This window comes from Papaver somniferum, chromosome 3, assembly GCF_003573695.1.
Source record: "Papaver somniferum cultivar HN1 chromosome 3, ASM357369v1, whole genome shotgun sequence".
Lineage (NCBI taxonomy): Eukaryota > Viridiplantae > Streptophyta > Magnoliopsida > Ranunculales > Papaveraceae > Papaver > Papaver somniferum.
Window position 1 is genome coordinate 148872380 of NC_039360.1, and position 12484 is coordinate 148884863.

General features: G+C 36.8%; 1 protein-coding gene and 1 long non-coding RNA gene across 3 annotated transcripts; both read right to left on the reverse strand.

The window, feature by feature from the left end:
• Positions 1-1556: 1556 nt before the first annotated feature.
• LOC113357661 (V-type proton ATPase 16 kDa proteolipid subunit) lies at positions 1557-4996 on the reverse strand. The gene is made up of 3 exons (XM_026601102.1): positions 4760-4996; positions 4384-4669; positions 1557-2063 (listed from the first exon to the last, which is right to left on the reverse strand). The coding sequence occupies exons 1-3, from the start codon at positions 4836-4838 to the stop codon at positions 1931-1933; spliced, it is 498 nt and encodes a 165-aa protein (XP_026456887.1). The 5' UTR covers positions 4839-4996; the 3' UTR covers positions 1557-1930.
• A 1050-nt stretch (positions 4997-6046) lies between these two features.
• LOC113361709 lies at positions 6047-8411 on the reverse strand. 2 transcript variants are annotated; one of them, XR_003365279.1, is made up of 4 exons: positions 8012-8411; positions 7493-7935; positions 7228-7374; positions 6047-6487 (listed from the first exon to the last, which is right to left on the reverse strand). It is a non-coding gene; the product is annotated as an uncharacterized LOC113361709 (long non-coding RNA). The 2 variants fall into 2 exon arrangements; XR_003365278.1 differs by having other exon boundaries at positions 7493-8411.
• Between the last annotated feature and the right edge of the window lie 4073 nt (positions 8412-12484).

Consider the following 12484-nt stretch of genomic DNA (forward strand, 5'->3'; position numbering starts at 1 on the left):
GCCAGCATCCTAAGCTACATTGATTCCACTTGCACTCTATGCAACAGTGCCAAATAAGATATTACTCACATTATAATCTCTTGTCCTTATGCTTTTGAAGTCTAGAGCTACCTCTTTGGACGTCATCACCAACTATTCAGCAACTTTGGAGATTTTATTGATTGGATGAATAGTTGGTTTCAACCTCACAATCAACAACATGACTGGATTCCAATATATGCTGCTATATGCTGGTTCATTTGGAAAGCTAGATGTGACCTTGTCTTCAACAAGATCAAGCCTTCTGCAAGCAGAACTGCCAACAATATTACTCAACATCTTTGCTCTCATAACAGGGTCATCCATAATCCATCTCACATGCCGAACAACTTATACTACAGAAAGGATGATCAGCAAAGAAATGACAGACTAATTAATAACCACAGACAGAAATTTGGTGTTACCATTATCATTAGCTACATGAGTTTCATTTTCATGGGGCCAAAGTCTGATAATTTATCATACACTAACTTTGCTCTAATTGCAATGAACTATGCAGGTACCTATGTAGGGGCAAGGAATGTCAAAGACACTATCACTGGAGACGGAAGATCAAGGCGTGGAGCTGAACTAGCCACTTAATGGGCCAGAAAACTGCAAAGAGCCAATGTAGATTTCCAAGCAGAAGAGAATGCAACTTTGGCAGACATCCAGGATATCTATCAAAATGAAGTACAAAACAGATTCAACCAGGGATACCATCAAATGGGATTTTGAAGCAGTTTCTTTTGTTGTGGGAAAGTTGACTCAAATCAACAGACAACAAAATATGATGGCAATTAAAATGCATAATCTGGCTTTTACTTTTTCAGATTTAGAAACTTTTAATTGGAAAGGACCTAATCTACAAGCGCGGAAAACTATATCACTATCTCCACCTTGTTAGGCTCTGTCACTATATCACTATCTCCACCTTGTTAGGCTCTGATGACAGAAACTGCCGAGAACCTGTCTTCTTTCAGAGGACAGATCTCTCGTGTTTCTTAGAAAAAATAATAAATAAAAAACTTCTCCAAATTTTATCTTAAAATTACCAGTCAATTTCCCTCCTACAAGACGAATTATTAAGGAAATGGTGGAAGCCAAGATGGGCTACAAGCGCTATCATTCAAGGACGGGTATTCAGGCTATAACTAGGATTGATCGATAGTAGTTATACTCTTAATTCTACAATTTCAAGGAAGGAATCCAACCATCCCATAGAAAAAATTTGGCCCAAGTATAAAAATCTACAGTGATAAGCCGAGCAGCGAAATGAAGAACTAAACCGGACATAATAAAACCTCCCTCGAAAGTGATAATAAAACCTCCCTTGAAAGTGATCCCGTTCAGGATCGTTGAATATGGACGGCTTCAACTTAAGAAGAGAAACGTGAGGAAAACGTGAGGAACAATGACATGCATTTCTCATGGGGTCCACTCGGCACTTGCCACAACGAATCAGTAATAGTTCATCATCTGCAGAGGATATCAGTAAGAATTGAGTCCATTTCTTGACAGATTCAATTCGCATTTCAGTCTAACAAATCCTAACTCAATAAACATAAAAGTAGTTAATTTAATGTTTAAAAAAACTTATACAAGCCATAGTTTCAGATTGAGTTTGTCACCAGCTAGAATTTTACATCTGCAAAATAGGAAAGGTGAAAACAGCAACAGATCTTATTTTCAGAAAAAAGCTCAATCTCTAAAGCTACAACCAGCAAATGCTGAATATATATATCCAATGATTGCGAGGATGGTGGTGAAGAATTGTGCATCCAGGAAAAGATAACATTTGAAGACAATGCAGAGCTGTAACTACTCCTTGCTAATCGGTAGATCAAAAGTGAAAAAATAGCCCACGAACCACTCAAGAAACCCCAAGCATGACACAACAAACTCTTGTCGCTTAGTCAGCTCTCGATTGGCCAGCCCTTGAAGAAAGGATGATACCAACAATAAGTCCATAAAGAGCCAGAGCTTCGGCAAAAATGAGGATAAGGATCATCCCAACGAAGAGCTTTGGCTGTTGTGCATTGGCCCTACAATTAACAATCAAACCCTTCAGTCACTCAATTAAGTACATGTGAAGCAACATACTTTAAAAAAATGAAATCAATCAGTCACCAACAAATCCATGAAAAAACCTTTTACGAGCAAAGATGGTAGAAACAGAAGCTAAAGAGGTTCTTGGCTGCACAAACTGGAAAGGTCTTTGAAAAAATTACACCTATAAAAGCAGGTTCTAAGTTGCAAACTGGGAGGGTCTGTACATGAACAAAAGACCCAGCGACTAAAATCTAGGTCAAGTAATCTCAGAAGCAATATACCTGAGACAGTAACATAGAGTACAAACTTTATTCTATTAAGTCACTTGACAATAGCTTGTCCCAGACTCCCACAACAAGATAAAAGGAACTAAAGAAGAGAAGGACACCAGTAAAACTGAAACACAACCAGTGGTCTAACTAAGTATATTAGTGCAATTTTAGGCTTGATGACCTTAGACACTAAGTCGGCACATTCATGGCAAATGCCACATGTCTCACATCTTTATGTGGGTGCACTGCAACTAACATAACATCCCTACCACTATCTCCTCGTGACTGAATCAATTTTACTCATCCAAGGGGCCACCTATATGTGTAAAAGTATGCTTTTAAAATTTGCAAATACCTGCAGAAATCTAATTAGCTGGTGGGCCTATGAATGAATGAAAGTAGAAGGTCGTTATTTTTGCATAAATTCGTACCCAATAAAAAATAACAACAAAAACTAAGTAATAGCAACAAATCAAAAAATCTGAAAAAGGTTCAAGGGAATAAAAAAAACGCTAACGTAACAGATTGTCGACTGAATCACGGACTTGTACCGACTTAGAAGGTCCACTTGGATATTTTGAACTGAAAAGAAAAACAGAACTCCTGCACGAAATAGCACTATGCAACCAAACTTTGCTCCCCTGGTCTACTAATCCTAAGACAAGCCCAAAATCAATTTACCATTCCCCAAAAGCTTAAACACACCCAAGAATCTAGCATTTGTAGTTACTATTCAAATTGGACACTAAGGTGTTCAAGCAAGTAGAGGAAAGAAAGCTAGTACATGTTAACTTATCAACACAAACATTAGCAAATATGTGTATCTCATCGTGAATCAATCAATTTTACTCATCCGAGAGGCCCCACCAATATGTGAAAATATGCTGTAAAATTTGCAAATACCTGCAGAAATCTAATCAGCTGGGGGGCCTACGAATGAATGAAAGTAGAAGGTAGTTGTTTTTGCACAAATTTGTACCCAATGAAAATTAACAAAAAAAACTAAATAATAGCAACAACCCAAAAATCTGAAAAAGGTTTAAGGGAATAACAAAACACTAACGCAATAGATTGTCGACTGAATCACAGACTCGTACCAACTTAGAAGGTCCACTTAGATATTTTGAACTGAAAAGAAAAACAGAACTCCTGCACGAAAAAGCACTATGCAACCAAACTTTGCTCCCCTGGTCTACTAATCCTAAGACAAGCACAAAATCAATTTACCATTCCCCAAAAGCTTAAACACACCCAAGAATCTAGCATTTGTAGTTACTACTCAAATTGGACACTAAGGTGTTCAAGCAAGTAGAGGAAAGAAAGCTAGTACATGTTAACTTATCAACACAAACATTAGCAAATATGTGTATGCCAGTAATATAAGGCTCATTAGCAAAGTCAAAAGAAACCTAATCAGCTGGGACTGAGGTGAAACAAAAAGTTTTAGTGTCTGCCTTTATACTGCAGCCGTTCTGTTTATTCAGTTACGCGTTAAAAAAAAAACTGGCACTGCATCCCTAGTTGTCCGCAAAAACTTTATCTTCAACCAGGTTTGAAATGTTAAAAGCCAATCTGAACATAAAGCTAAAGGAAATATCAGGCACTATTTTTATGTTGATGCTTTGGAAAGGTTAAACCGAAATTTCTAGTAGCGAAAAGTTAGCTCTTATTTGATGCATACATATGCTATAGAAAAGTTAGTACAAATTCGTAATTAATTAATAACTTTCCTTTCATATATAGAATGCAGGTTTTGATAAAGCTAGGCATAAGAGATTCAACACGGATTTAAATGTCAACCTACATTATTGTTCAAAGTTCAAAAAATCTCACACGAAACTCCGTACAAAACCCCAATATTTTTGAGCTGCAAAGCGCAGTACAGTACCAAACAAGTATGTAAACCTATATCACCAATCTAGCCCACAGAGTTTTTCTTTAAACCGATTACTTAGTCAATTAAGAACATCAAAACAAAACAAAACAAAACAAAACAAAACAAAACAAAAATGTAAATTCAAGAATTAGAGATATATTATACCTAACACCAGCATCACCAACGATACCGATAGCCATTCCAGCGGAAAGTCCGGCAAGACCACAAGCAAGACCAGATGAAAGATGAGCGTAACCATCGAATAGGTAGTATGATTTAGCCTTGGGGTTAATTCCAGTACTGATAATAACAGCAATAATCAACCCATAAATACCTAAAACTCCAGCCATAACAACTGGAACAATGGATTTCATTACAAGCTCTGGTCTCATCACACCCATTGATGCCACACCAACACCACTCTTTGCAGTTCCATATGCTGCTCCCATACCTTAAATTTCAAAACCCTACAAATTAAAACGCTAGATCCAATAAATAGACATCAAATTCAGATCGATTTATATTTTTTTTGTGAACTTACAGGAGAAAACCAAAGCAGCTGCAGCTCCAAGAAATCCAAAGAAGGGAGCAGTTTCATCTCCACTAAATGTTGATGACATCTTCGATGATTGTAAGTTGAATTTGCAGAGAGAGTGAGATCAGATCTGGAATAATTTGATGAAACTTTTTAGATATCAATTTCTTCTCCCAATCTCTCGTTCTCTCTCTTGGTGTATTGAAGGGACAAAGAATTGTCACATCCAGAGAACTATATAAAATCTGAAAATTGTTTCTTAGAAACTTATCGGGCTTACCATTGCTGAGTCTTATGGGCTACATTCGAGGTGCTGGATTAGTACTTTAAGTGTTGCAATTCAAAAAAAAAGTGTGGTAAAATAGTTAACATTAATTCTCTCTCCTACCAGTTGCTAGCATGTGAACTAGCATGCTAGATAATTATGCTGAATGATTCAGCGCCTGAAAAACTACCTTTCGTGGAATGGTTCAGCGCTGGGCGCTGAATGGTTCATCGCTGGGCTGACGTGGACTGTTAATCTAGCTTCTAAATTAGCACTCCCATAAGACTTAGGAGGTAGTCCTGACTGCTAATCTAGCTACTAGACTAACACCCCATAAGACTAAGTCTGAAGGATATATTAACTATACACCCTTAGTTTTGACACCCAACAAATATACCCCTATACAACAATAAATATACCCACTATCCACTATCCTTTAAAATCCTTGTAATCTATTTAAAAATAGTTTACCTTATTACCTTTACTCATATAAAATTCATTTTATTTTAAAATGTAACAATTTTTTTTCTCTACCGCTTCACTGTCGCCACCACCAGTAACACCATCGCATATCAAGCCACCACCACCAATATTCAACTACCACTCCACCACCACCGCTCAACAACAATCGCCACCACCACTAATATTCCATCACCATTGCCGCCGTCACAGCCACCACCGCCGCCAATCCACCACCAATCTACAGCCGCCACCACCAGTCCGTCGCTGGTGGTGTAAACAACCAAAATTGACATCATAATATGGTGTCAACATCCAAGTTGATTCCCAAAACAAAAATCAGGAAATTTATTTAGAAAATTAAACAAATAATATGGTATTAACAACTGAAATTGATCCCAAAAACAAAAATATGAAAACAAAGAAAAAAAACGGTGTCAACAACCAAGGTTGATCCCAAAAAAAAATCAGAAAATAATAACAAAGAATTATGGTGTCAACAACTGAAGACCTCTTAAATTAAACATTCAGAAAATGTTCAGATTACGTATGGTGTCAACAAACAAAGTTGATCCTAAAATATGGTGTCAACAACTAAAGTTGACCCCAAAATCTAGTGTCAACAACCAAAATTGATCCCCAAAAACAATTAGAAAATAATAAAAAAGAATCATATTGTCAACAACTGAAGTTGATCCTTTAAATTAAAAATACAGAAAATGTTCAGACTATGTATGGTGTCAACAACCAAAGTTGATCCCAAAACATGGTGTCAACAACTAAAGTTGACCCCAAAATCTAGTGCCAACAACCAAAATTGATCCTCAAAATTGAAGTACTAAAAGTAGTGAACCTGGCGTGAATTGAACACGCATTTTCTGACTTTAGTCAGGTGTGATACCATTACACCACAGGTTCATCTTGAGAGACCATATAGTTTGCAAGGATCAAGAACTGAAAAACCAACAACAAATGCGACCCAAAAAGGAAATTAATCATCTCTCATGTACCTGCAATAAACACCGAAAAAAATAAGAACCAAAAAATAACACGAATTCACGATTCACAAATTCAAATAGCAAAACATATCATCTGAAATGATATGGCTGGTAAAAGCAGTATGTTGTGCCACATTTCATCTATAAAGACCATGATAACATGTAAACCCAACAACAGTCTGCATGAATAATTTAGTTACTCAATTAACATGGTATAAGTAGGTAAGAGTGCTAAGTATAAAGAGTGTGCGTAAGTACGCAATTCAGTTCTGACCAAGATAATACATATCTCAAAGCATGTTAATAAAAGAAAAAATGCCACAAATAAGAGGCTGATTTCTCGAAACATGTTAATGTAACTCAAACTAAATGATCAAAACCGGCCCTGGCTCGTGTATGACTCGCAAACTCAACAGAGACCGACAGGAAATTCAGATATGAGGATGTGGTCTCGTTTAACAACAAGCGAGCTAAACTAAAGTTTCTGATATGAGGATTAATTTTTGATGTGCACCATAATATAAAAGACTAAAAGAGGAACAAAAGGACGACTACGCAGCACACATGCATAAATCAATTAGTAATCAGTCTAGTGGGAATCTGTCTCTAGTGCAGGGATGGGTAAGTGTATTAGGGATGATCAGGCTGGAGAAGTTTCGTACACCTGAAACTCAAAGCATTTGACGGTTTTCATTACCCTAAGGACATAATTAGCTAAAGTTAATAAGTATCTAGATATAACATTAACTTACCCATAAAACTAGATTCTCATCTCCTATAGCTCTTTTTGACTCAATAAGTCCATGGCCTGTTATTAGCTCTAACAGTACCACACCAAGTGCATATACATCCGTTTATCCGATACTTTTCCATGTCGAAAATATTCAGGAGGCAAATACCTGTAAAGCAAATTATAGCTTTAGAGGACTCCGCTTCAATTTATAAAAGAATAAAAATATCAACACAGCGTAGTATCAAGACATTTGAGTTTTCTAATTAATTGTTCCTATATATTACCACTCGGCATCGTGATGAGCGAGCTCCTTCAACTTAGTGGTCTTCACCATGTCTTTCCAAAGAGCAAGCTCCATTCATTCAAATGCAAGACATGAGAATGAGGTTAAACCACTTGCCATGAACGAACATTTGCTTATTCAAAATTAAAAACACTATTAGGAACCATTAGACATGACCACTTTTATCGAAACATTTGTTTATAAAGTCCCTGATGAACAAGCATTCTAGGTTATGATTATAGTATTATTCCCTAGCAAAGTCCAATGTAAATATGTATTTCGAATGGATAATGCTCCCCTTTGTCAACCAGATGTAATTATCAGCTCAATCTAAAAACTCATCTAGATCAGTCCCTACTCAAAACATCTATCATATATGCCCCATCTATACAATATACTCCCAATTCCTTCCTTCCACATTTTATATTCTTGCTTCACACCAACCTGAAAACAAAGTTGTAACCCATAGTGCACAACAAAATCAAATCAAACTAAAAAGAAAAAAAAATCAAAATCATACCTGTAAAATGGAAGAGATGTTAGCCCGAACGAATCGAAAAAAATTAGTTGAAATCGAACCCCAAATTGAAGATGAACGAAAGCAAAAATTCTTTCTATGGTGAGGAACGTATATCACATAATGAATTACTCGCCATCGATTAATGAATTAGGTCTCCACCACCACCACCATCAACTAATAAAACATATATTTGACATCCTTCTGCACCATCGCCACCACCACCACCATCGTCATCAACTAATTGAACAGAAGATTGTGAATCTAGAAAGAAAAATCATTTAAATGGATAGACAAATAGAGTTTTGATATCCACCACCATCATCATTAACTGGCGGCAGAAAGAAATGGTGGAGAAACGACGGTGATAGTGGTGGTGATGGCTGTCGTTGGGAACTTGGGAGAGGACGAGAGCGAGATTTTATATCTGAAAAGAAAAGGAATGAAACGACTAATTTCCCATTACTAAGTATATAGGTTAAAAATGGAATTTATTTTTTTTCTCGGGTTTCCTTCTAAAAGATGGAGGGTATAAATATAATGGGTAGGGATATTTATGAAAGCCCGTAAATAGTAGGGGCATTTATACAATTCCCACATTGCTGAATGGGGTTGTTCCTGATAATTTTACTGGGCTCAGCAATCAAATATGTGGTTTGGACATGTGCTACAGTTACGTTTGGATTCAGACAACCCAACAAATAAACATGTGAATCATGCTATTCTGATTGGGAAAATTAGGCTAAGGCCTAATTCATGGATAACTCATAAAATGAGGCCTCTAGTTAAAAAAGTTTTAAAACCAGGTTCCGACATAAAAATAAATTTAATTAAAGTTGAAATGAGCAGATTAACCTTAACTATATAAGTATCTAACCTAGCTTTTCTCTCATACTGACACAATTATTTTACTTTTAGGAGAGAGAAAACGGATCTCATCTGAAAAAATTTGCAGAGAATTTTTTTTTCAGATTCAACAAACGAAAACCAAAACACAGGTGGGTTTTCGATCAAATCTTCTTCTCCCTATTTAATCTTTTCTTCTTCGTCTTCCTGTTTAATCTTCTCGACGAATTTGTTGATTGATTTAATCTTTTGTTCTTCTTCTTCCCTGTTTAATCTTCTTCTTCTTCTTCTTCTTCTTCTTCTTCTTCTTCTTCTTCTTTTTCTTTAAATCTTCTAGCCGAAAAACCAGAAGAACAAACCTAGAAGTAGTTTTGTGATCTGTTTGCTAAGGAAAAAGAAGAAGAAACGAAGAAAGGTCAGTTTTCTCTCTTCTCCTTTTCCTCTCTGGTTTTAGGTTTCGATTTCTGCTTTCACATGTTTCGCTTCATCATGATTGATGTTTTGATTTCATTTGTTTGTTGATTTTGTGGTTGTTTTTGAAAATTAGGGTTTCACAACTAATTTTGACTGATTTAGGTTTCATGATTTAAAATCAACCAATTTATATTCTTACAATTTCCACTGCAAATTCAGATTCAGGAGATAATCAAATGGCGAGAGGAAGAAGGAATCCACCTGAAGAAGATCCTGCATTAACAAGTATTATGATTCTTTCACTTCAAGATGTCATTTACTGTTGGGGTATATGTTTTGTGATGTTTCTTTTGTGATAGAGCCTGTGTAACTACAGAAATATAACCAGTGTAACTGTAGAAATAGAGTTACACAATAGAAACTGGGTAACTGTAGAAATAGAGCTTGTGTAATTATAAGTTACGCATTCAAAATCTCACCACTGACTGTATTGTGGTTTGTATACTGATTAGTTCCACATACAAATGAGCCTATGTAATTGTAAGTTACACCACATATTAAAAATCTCACCACTGACTTGCCTTATGTTTAACTTGTGTAACTAATAGTTACACATAAAAATTGGTTGTGTAAATTAAAGTTACACCTTCATAAGCATGTGTAAGTTAAAGTTACACCTTGTATAATGTCTAAGATTAAGTTGCACAATACATTATAACATGATTTCAGTTTGTGTCCTTGGCAGATACATATTCTTTGTACCATGCTTTTGATTTTGCATTAAAAAAAGAGTGTATTTGAGAAGTGCACAACTTACTGATTCTTGTTGTTTTGTTTTGTAATGTGTACAGGAAAGTTAACACACTCATTCAATGCATTTCAAGATTTGGTGAAAGAAATAAAGCCAATAGGACTATCTGACAAAGCGAAAACGTATTTTAGGAAAGCGCCTTATGGTGATCTTGTAATGTTGTATTACGATAAATTTGATGTTGCTGCTCCAAAGAACATGAAACAAATAACAACTAACAAGCATGGGGTTGTGAAGCTTTTAACTGCTTTGATAGAGATTGTGAGGTACCATGTGCATTTAAATTTAGAGAAAACTTTATAGATTCTACACCGGCGAAGTTTGCTGGTATAACTAGAATGAAAAGGATTGGAAGTAGAAGAGGTCAAAAGTTGATATAAAGGTTTAATTTAAAGAAGGTAGATGAAAACGTATTATACAACAAATATTTTTCTGATATCAAAGAAACACAACATTCAACGGCAGTGACTAAGAAGAAGATTATGGAGACAATAATAGAAGTTATGAAGAAGAAAAAGAGAAGAACAAAACTTGATGATAAGCATGTAGTTTGTTTGATAGGGTTTTATTTGTGTTGTGTACTTTTTTTTGGCGATAAAAATGCTACCTCAGTAAATGTTAAATATCTTGCACTCGTCGAAACTTATGAAACTGTTCTCGAGGTCTCCTGGCCAGATTTGGTACATGAGCATTTGTTCGAAGAAATACTAAAAAATGCGGATTGCCCTTCAAACGTGAAGGGTTGTGTGCAATACATACTGGTAGGGATAATGTTTTTACTTGATTGTAGTTCAAGTAGTTTTACTGCTGAGTTTTAGATATTTTTTGCTGATCGACTAATTAAATTGATTGATTGTTTATATGTTGCAGATATTTTTTGCTAAGCACACACCAGCAGGATTGATACAAAAAGTTCAAAACAACGAACAAAAGATCCTGAGGGTTGGAAGGTGGGACATCCAAGTGTTGATGGTGGATTTTAGTTCAGGGCTAAAATTGTAAAACCAATTTTTAATGTGTTGACATCCTGCAAAGGGCAAAGCCGTTTCATGAGTGATGAATACTTATTCGCTTTATTTATTCGAAGCAATTCGATAAATACACAAAATTCATCCAGAATGGTGCATGTAGCAACAATCCCGAATATTCTGTGAGTTTTAGCATTATTAATTAATGCATGGTTAGCCTAGTGTTTCATGTGTTGTTCCTAGCCGAGCTCTCATTATTAGCATGACATGACGACTGAGTGTTTACTCTCAGCAGAGTAACATGAATCTCCAAGTGCCAATTTTGAGACATGCACGAAATACCCGTACAGGCTACTCTCCGACAAAGAGAATTTCGAGTCGATGCACTTTCAGCTCGATCGAATGCATTTAATTTCCTTAAGGAAAATATGGACTGTCCATATCAGTCTCAGAAACGATCACGACCACACAAGTTGGTCGCGCAATTTAACAAGCTTAGCCAAACCCTGGCAACAGTAGGCGATCACCGTGATGACCACCGGTGGGCCCCACACGGTCGGTCTCCCCAAAGGAGGACATAGCCTGCCAAACCGCTTAGCCAAAGTCACGCGTGCGTGACCGTTTTAAAACCCTAATTAGGGTTTGCGGCGCTGCATAACTGTCGCAGTTCGATCACGTCCATCCATCTTCGCCAGCCTAAACGGAGGGTGTAGATATAGACTTAAGAGGTACCAAGAGTATCAACGTTATCACCATGGGCCCACCTATGCATGTGACCGATCGGCCTAGGCCAACCATGGCCGAGCGCCTCGAAACGCACGCCCAAAGGAGGTATGTCACGCGGTTCCCAAATCCTTTGCGGCAAAGGATTTCTATCACAAATCAATCACGACCACTCATCTTTGTCAGTCGACTTGAGTGGCCTAGATCGCACCTTCATGAGACAAAGTGGTACGGACATGCACATCGACAAGACGTCTACACACATGCCTGGTCGGTCCCACCAAAAACATTGTCCATGCTTAATTTCGGTCAAGATAAAGAGTGATGTTTGCGCACCTCTTTAAAACCCTAAAAATCCATCAACGGTCGCAAATATGTGTCATAGATCATCTCGTCCGTCCAACTTTGCTAGCTTGGTTAGACAACCTAAGCTAAGAGTTAAACGACCAATGAGGCACCTTAGTGATCACCGTACGACACTCTACCATAGGGAGTGATCGGCCAAGGGATGGCCCGCCTATACGGCCTTCGAACGATCCTTTGAAGATGTTTGAAGATGCTGCTATTTTAAGAAGCTTAATCCGCGCCTTACTCCATTAAGCTTTAAACCATTGATGCTTCATACATGTTGATTGTTTTCAATGCATAACATGCATCGCGCATACACGATATTCATGAATATCAATTTCTTAAATAACTTAGTTATTTAACTTA